The sequence below is a fragment of the Rhinichthys klamathensis genome, unplaced genomic scaffold, assembly GCF_029890125.1.
Source record: "Rhinichthys klamathensis goyatoka isolate OS25496 unplaced genomic scaffold, OSU_Roscu_1.1 h1tg000314l_1, whole genome shotgun sequence".
NCBI lineage: Eukaryota > Metazoa > Chordata > Actinopteri > Cypriniformes > Leuciscidae > Rhinichthys > Rhinichthys klamathensis.
Window position 1 is genome coordinate 1111734 of NW_026606832.1, and position 8135 is coordinate 1119868.

The 8135-nt window shown below is 48.1% G+C and overlaps 1 protein-coding gene across 1 annotated transcript; it reads left to right on the forward strand.

Annotated features, from left to right (window-relative positions):
• On the forward strand, positions 1-977 carry LOC130105299 (olfactory receptor 13C2-like). The gene has a single exon (XM_056271289.1). It carries the CDS (start codon positions 18-20, stop codon positions 975-977), a length of 960 nt encoding a protein of 319 aa, XP_056127264.1. The 5' UTR covers positions 1-17.
• Positions 978-8135: the final 7158 nt, after the last annotated feature.

An 8135-nucleotide genomic window follows, 5' to 3' on the forward strand; every position in this document is an offset into this window, starting at 1 on the left:
CAGTGAGTGAAATCAACATGAATCAAGATTTCACTGAAAATGAAAATATTTCCATTCCGTCTTATTTCTATATCAGTGGTTTTTCTGGTATACTTTACATGAGATACTACTATATATTTCTGTTTTTTGTCTACATCATTACTGTGCTTGGAAACTCCTGCCTCATGTTTGTTATAATTACAGACAGAAATCTTCACACTCCTAAATATATTGCTGTCTTTAATTTATCACTGACCGACGTTTGTGAAAGTACCGCTGTAATCTCTCAGCAACTGGACACATTTTTGTTTGGGAATCAGTTGATTCCTTATGGATTGTGTTTGTGCAATATGTTCTCTGTTTTTTTATTTTTCGCAATGCAGTCACTAACTCTCACTATTTTGTCTTTTGACAGATTAGTAGCCATTTGTGTACCACTGAGGTATCATATGATTGTGACTCATAGATCAATGCTTGTTATAATTGGTGCTTCGTGGACACTTGCACTGTTACTAGCAATCATTGGAGCAATTTTCATAAGCAGACTTTCTTTCTGCAAAGTTATTGTCACCGTTAACAGTTTCTACTGTGATCATGGGCCTATATATCGCTCTGCCTGTAACAATAATTTACCAAGTACCGTGATTGCCAATTTGTTTCCGGCAATAATCATTGGGTTCCCAGTGTTTTTTGTTATCTTTTCATATATATGCATAGCTGTGACGTTGTTTAGAATCACAACCCCACAAGACCGTCAAAGAGCCACAAAGACATGTACTGCTCATTTAATATTAGTGGCTATATTCTATGTACCTATCACATTTACATATGCATTTTGGTACTTTATAAACACTAACACAAGGATCATTAATCTCTCTCTGACCTCTGTGCTTCCTCCAATGCTTAACCCTATAATCTACACATTCATGACAGAGGAGTTCATGGTGTCTGTGAAAAGACTTATTAAAAGAAGATTAATTTTCCCATCACGGAAATAAACCTATTTTTTCCCAGTTTAATATTATTAATAGTTGTGGTTTTTCATTGTTTTTTTCCCAATGTAGATTTCTGCATGATGTTTACAATAATTGTAAAAAAAAAAAAAAAATTTTTTAGAATGCATTTCAACAATTCATTATCAGGTGTCACAATGTCAGCTTCATCTGCACACATATAACCTTTGTCCATCCTATTTATATGGATTGGTACTCCAATAATACTAATCATCATCTCATATTTTTGCATTGCTGTGTCTCTGCTTAAAATCTGCCACATCATGATGCAGTGGCGCCTCCAGAAATTTTTCATAGGGGTGGCCAGATTGGGCCACTTAAAATCTTGGGGTGGCACACCAAAACTATAAACCATAATTTCAGAATTTTATTCTACTGTTGTAGTAAACCGGCCTGTAGAAAACTATCAGAAAGACTTAAGGAAACTCTGATATACTTTGGTTTATTGTGTTATATTTAATGTTAGCTTACTAATGATATTAGTAGGGCCCTACTAATATATATTATTTTATATATAATGATATATATATGATATATATAAGGGCCCTCGCCCTGCAGCAAATTTCCAGATACTTACATAATTGTGATGAATTTAATCCTTTTTAAGTTATTATTTTGCAGTGTAAGATTACAGTTAACACCTTTAAATATTACATAAATGTACTATGAATTTTTAATAAACTTAATGAGTGTATAAATCAGCAGCAAAAAGTAATTCTTGAAAAAATCTGCACAGTAATTTTATAAAATCTAAATATGTTAATAAAAACAAATTACTATTAGTTCTCTTATAAAATTCAATCAGGCAATCATACATTTTACAATTTTATATTTATATATTAATATCAAGAATTCAGAAGTGCATATATAGCCTATACACTACAAAGAAATAATATACAATTAAATTATGCTTATTTTAAATGTATTGAGCAGGCTAGGTATCCATCCATCCATCCATCTTCTTCCGCTTATCCGGGGCCGGGTCGCGGGGGCAGCAGTCTAAGCAGAGATGCCCAGACTTCCCTCTCCCTGGACACTTCCTCCAGCTCTTCCGGGGGGACACCGAGGCGCTCCCAGGCCAGCCGGGAGACATAGTCTCTCCAGCGTGTCCTAGGTCTTCCCCGGGGTCTCCTCCCAGTGGGACGTGCCCGGAACACCTCCCCGGGAAGGCGTCCAGGAGGCATCCGAAACAGATGCCCGAGCCACCTCAGCTGACCCCTCTCGATGTGGAGGAGCAGCGGCTCTACTCTGAGCTCCCCCCGAGTGACCGAGCTTCTCACCCTATCTCTAAGGGATCGCCCAGCCACCCTGCGGAGAAAGCTTATTTTGGCCGCCTGTATCCGGGATCTTGTCCTTTCGGTCATGACCCAAAGCTCATGACCATAGGTGAGAGTAGGAACGTAGATTGACCGGTAAATCGAGAGCTTTGCCTTACGGCTCAGCTCTTTCTTCACCACAACAGACCGGTACATCGACCGCATTACTGCAGAAGCTGCACCGATCCGTCTGTCAATCTCCCGTTCCATCCTTCCCTCACTCGTGAACAAAACCCCAAGATACTTAAACTCCTCCACTTGAGGAAGGATCTCTCCACCAACCTGAAGTGAGCAAGCCGCCCTTTTCCGACTGAGGACCATGGCCTCGGATTTGGAGGCGCTGATTCTCATCCCAGCCGCTTCACACTCGGCTGCAAACCGTCCCAGTGCATGCTGAAGGTCCTGGTGTGAGGGGGCCAACACGACAACATCATCCGCAAAGAGCAGAGACGAAATCGCGTGGTCCCCAAACCTGACACCCTCCGGCCCCTGGCTGCGCCTAGAAATTCTGTCCATAAAAATTATGAACAGAACCGGCGACAAAGGGCAGCCCTGCCGGAGTCCAACATGCACCGGGAAGAAGTCTGACTTACTACCGGCAATGCGAACCAAGCTCCTGCTTCGGTCATACAGGGACCGGACAGCCCTTAGCAAAGGACCCGGGACCCCATACTCCCGGAGCACCCTCCACAGGCCGCCTCGGGGGACACAGTCGAATGCCTTCTCCAAATCCACAAAGCACATGTGGACTGGTTGGGCAAACTCCCATGAACCCTCCAGCACCCTGTAGAGGGTATAGAGCTGGTCCAGTGTTCCACGGCCTGGACGAAAACCGCACTGTTCCTCCTGAATCCGAGGTTCCACTATCGACCGTATTCTCCTCTCCAGTACCCTGGCATAGACTACAGTGTAAGATTACAGTTAACACCTTTAAATATTACATAAATGTACTATGAATTTTTAATAAACTTAATGAGTGTATAAATCAGCAGCAAAAAGTAATTCTTGAAAAAATCTGCACAGTAATTTTATAAAATCTAAATATGTTAATAAAAACAAATTACTATTAGTTCTCTTATAAAATTCAATCAGGCAATCATACATTTTACAATTTTATATTTATATATTAATATCAAGAATTCAGAAGTGCATATATAGCCTATACACTACAAAGAAATAATATACAATTAAATTATGCTTATTTTAAATGTATTGAGCAGGCTAGGTATCCATCCATCCATCCATCTTCTTCCGCTTATCCGGGGCCGGGTCGCGGGGGCAGCAGTCTAAGCAGAGATGCCCAGACTTCCCTCTCCCTGGACACTTCCTCCAGCTCTTCCGGGGGGACACCGAGGCGTTCCCAGGCCAGCCGGGAGACATAGTCTTTCCAGCGTGTCCTAGGTCTTCCCCGGGGTCTCCTCCCAGTGGGACGTGCCCGGAACACCTCCCCGGGAAGGCGTCCAGGAGGCATCCGAAACAGATGCCCGAGCCACCTCAGCTGACCCCTCTCGATGTGGAGGAGCAGCGGCTCTACTCTGAGCTCCCCCCGAGTGACCGAGCTTCTCACCCTATCTCTAAGGGATCGCCCAGCCACCCTGCGGAGAAAGCTTATTTCGGCCGCCTGTATCCGGGATCTTGTCCTTTCGGTCATGACCCAAAGCTCATGACCATAGGTGAGAGTAGGAACGTAGATTGACCGGTAAATCGAGAGCTTTGCCTTACGGCTCAGCTCTTTCTTCACCACAACAGACCGGTACATCGACCGCATTACTGCAGAAGCTGCACCGATCCGTCTGTCAATCTCCCGTTCCATCCTTCCCTCACTCGTGAACAAAACCCCAAGATACTTAAACTCCTCCACTTGAGGAAGGATCTCTCCACCAACCTGAAGTGAGCAAGCCGCCCTTTTCCGACTGAGGACCATGGCCTCGGATTTGGAGGCGCTGATTCTCATCCCAGCCGCTTCACACTCGGCTGCAAACCGTCCCAGTGCATGCTGAAGGTCCTGGTGTGAGGGGGCCAACACGACAACATCATCCGCAAAGAGCAGAGACGAAATCGCGTGGTCCCCAAACCTGACACCCTCCGGCCCCTGGCTGCGCCTAGAAATTCTGTCCATAAAAATTATGAACAGAACCGGCGACAAAGGGCAGCCCTGCCGGAGTCCAACATGCACCGGGAAGAAGTCTGACTTACTACCGGCAATGCGAACCAAGCTCCTGCTTCGGTCATACAGGGACCGGACAGCCCTTAGCAAAGGACCCGGGACCCCATACTCCCGGAGCACCCTCCACAGGCCGCCTCGGGGGACACAGTCGAATGCCTTCTCCAAATCCACAAAGCACATGTGGACTGGTTGGGCAAACTCCCATGAACCCTCCAGCACCCTGTAGAGGGTATAGAGCTGGTCCAGTGTTCCACGGCCTGGACGAAAACCGCACTGTTCCTCCTGAATCCGAGGTTCCACTATCGACCGTATTCTCCTCTCCAGTACCCTGGCATAGACTTTCCCAGGGAGGCTGAGAAGTGTGATCCCCCTGTAGTTGGAACACACCCTCCGGTCCCCCTTCTTAAAAAGAGGGACCACCACCCCGGTCTGCCATCCCAGAGGCACTGTCCCCGACCGCCACGCGATGCTGCAGAGGCGTGTCAGCCAAGACAGCCCCACAACATCCAGAGACTTGAGGTACTCAGGGCGGATCTCATCCACCCCCGGTGCCTTGCCACCGAGGAGTTTCTTGACTACCTCGGTGACCTCAGCTAGGGTGATGGGCGAGTCCACCTCTGAGCCCCCAGCCTCTGCTTCCTCAATAGAAGACGTGACGGCGGGATTGAGGAGATCCTCGAAGTATTCCTTCCACCGTCCGACGACGTCCCCAGTTGAGGTCAACAGCTGCCCACCTCCACTGTAAACAGCGTTGGTAGGGCACTGTTTCCCTCTCCTGAGGCGCCGGACAGTTTGCCAGAATTTCTTCGAGGCCAGCCGATAGTCCTTCTCCATGGCCTCACCGAACTCCTCCCAGGCCCGAGTTTTTGCCTCCACAACCACCCGGGCTGCAGTCCGCTTGGCCTGCCGGTACCTGTCAGCTGCCTCAGGAGTCCCACAAGCCAACCAGGCCCGATAGGACTCCTTCTTCAGCTTGACGGCATCCTTTACTTCCGGTGTCCACCACCGGGTTCGGGGATTGCCGCCTCGACAGGCACCGGAGACCTTACGGCCACAGCTCCGAGCCGCCGCTTCGACAATGGAGGCGGAGAACATGGTCCACTCAGACTCAATATCTCCAGCCTCCCTCGGGATCCGGTCGTGGCTCTGCCGGAGGTGGGAGTTGAAGATCTCTCTGACAGGAGATTCGGCCAAACGTTTCCAGCAAACCCTTACAGTACGCTTGGGTCTGCCGTGTCTGTCCAGCTTCCTCCCCCGCCATCGGATCCAACTCACCACCAGGTGGTGATCAGTTGACAGCTCCGCCCCTCTCTTCACCCGAGTGTCCAAGACATACGGCCGCAGATCAGATGAAACGACCACAAAGTCGATCATCGACCTACGACCTAGGGTGTCCTGGTGCCACGTGCACTGATGGACACCCTTATGCTTGAACATGGTGTTCGTTATGGACAAACTGTAACTAGCACAGAAGTCCAATAACTGAACACCGCTCGGGTTCAGGTCGGGGGGGCCTTTCCTCCCAATCACGCCCCTCCAGGTGTCACTGTCGCTGCCCACGTGAGCGTTGAAGTCCCCCAGTAGAACGACGGAGTCCCCAGTCGGAGCACTTTCCAGCACTCCTCCCAGAGACCCCAAGAAGGCCGGGTACTCTGCACTGCCGTTCGGCCCGTAGGCACACACGACAGTGAGAGACCTATCCCCGACCCGTAGGCGCAGGGAAATGACATGGCGGCTGAGCTGGGGGGCTATAAGCAAACCCACACCAGCCCGTCGCCTCTCACCATGGGCAACTCCAGAGTGGTGAAGAGTCCATCCTCTCTCAAGGAGTGTGGTTCCAGAGCCCAAGCCATGCGTAGAGGTGATCCCGACTATCTCTAGTCGGAACCTCTCAACCTCACGCACGATCTCAGGCTCCTTCCCCGCCAGCGAGGTGATGTTCCACGTCCCTAAGGCTGGTTTCCGTGTCCAGGGATCGGGTCGTCGAGGCCCCCGCCTTCGACTGCCGCCCGATCCTCTCTGCACCGGCCCCTTACGGCTCTTCCTGCAGGTGGTGAGCCCACGGGAAGGCGGTCCCACGTCGCTCCTTCGGGCTGAGTGGGGAGAGGCCCGGCCACCAGGCGCTAGCATACGAGCCCCAACCCCGGGCCTGGCTCCAGGGTGGGGCCCCGGCTGCGCCATACCGGGCGACGTCACAGTCCTTGTATTGTTGTCCATCATAAGGGGTTTTTGAACCGCTCTTAGTCTGACCCGTCGCCTAGGACCTGTTTGCCTTGGGAGACCCTACCAGGGGCATATAGCCCCAGACAACATAGCTCCTAGGGTCATTCGGGTACTCAAACCCCCCCACCACGTTAAGGTGGCAGTTCAAGGAGGGGCAGGCTCTAATATTAATATTTCAGTGCGCAAACCCATGATAACATGAAAAACAGAGCGCACACAGCGTGTATGCGCATCGCGGGTGCAGAATGATGTGCTCAAAGCAACATGGTGACTGTGTGCAGCGCTGCGCTGCATAAGTGCGTATTTAAAAGTTCACGTCACAAAGCGAAGAAATGTCGAGCGCACAAATCCTAGTGCGATTTGTTCCTTTGTTTCAGTTTTATATTCCAGTTATTGCGCGTTTGATGCCGATTCATAGTCCTTGTGATGTGTGTGATGATCTAGCAAGCACACGGTAGTGAGTCGTTTAAAAACAACAACAAACTCCAACAAAATAAAGTAATTTTATGCAAATATACAGCCTTTTATCTACAGATCATGCATTATAATGTGAATATATCATATTGGAGAGAGTTTTACCGTGCATCCAAGAGGCGCGCGCGCTGTTTGAATATGAATGGAGAATGATTGACAGCCGCAGAGGAGGGAAAACGAGTTTCCGTATACTTAAATGATGTAAATAGACTTCTGTCCCTCACATTAAGCTATGGAATGACTTCAGATGACTTTGTCACCCAAACTGACGTAAGAAAAGCGAGAGGCGCCGAAAAGCGCGCTGTTTCCATCCCTGCTTGTCAAAACGTGGCAAAGACACTTCAAAAAGCTGCTGTAACAGTATACACTGTAACCATTTGGAACTTAAAAAGCACGTCACGACACATAATTCCCCGTCTTCTTTTACTAAAGAATATTTTTGACTTATTTATGAAATGCATAACTGATGCTACTAAAATTTATTCTGGCCATTGGGGTGGCCAGTGGGGTGGCCAGGAGTCGGCCAGGGGTGGCCACGGCCACCCCTGGCCACCCCCTGGTGGCGCCATTGTCATGATGGAATATTCTTCTGCAGAATCCTATCGCTCTTGGACCCCACATTGATTTAATTGACTTAAAGAACTTTTAATGGAAATCCTGATTAGAAATTCTACAAAATCGCTTCATGTTATATGTCACCTCAACAATGTAAATATGACAATTAACGTCTTTTAAATTGTCACACATCAGGTGAATAGACTTTGCCCCCTGACTTGAGATCCTTATCCTCCTGATCCTGTTTCCCTCTCTGCCCTTCCATTGATTTGCTGTTTGTCATTAACTGTCTTATGTAATAAAAATGACAAAAATTTAACTTAAAAGTATAAATATATATTAACTTAATAGTATACAATAGTGTGATACATTTTCAAACAGGCATTATAAACGGCTACATCTTGGAGA

What these genes read in the sequence shown, in the direction of transcription:
- LOC130105299 (XM_056271289.1), top strand. Translation starts at nt 18, where the DNA reads ATGAATCAAGATTTCACTGAAAATGAAAATATTTCCATTCCGTCTTAT.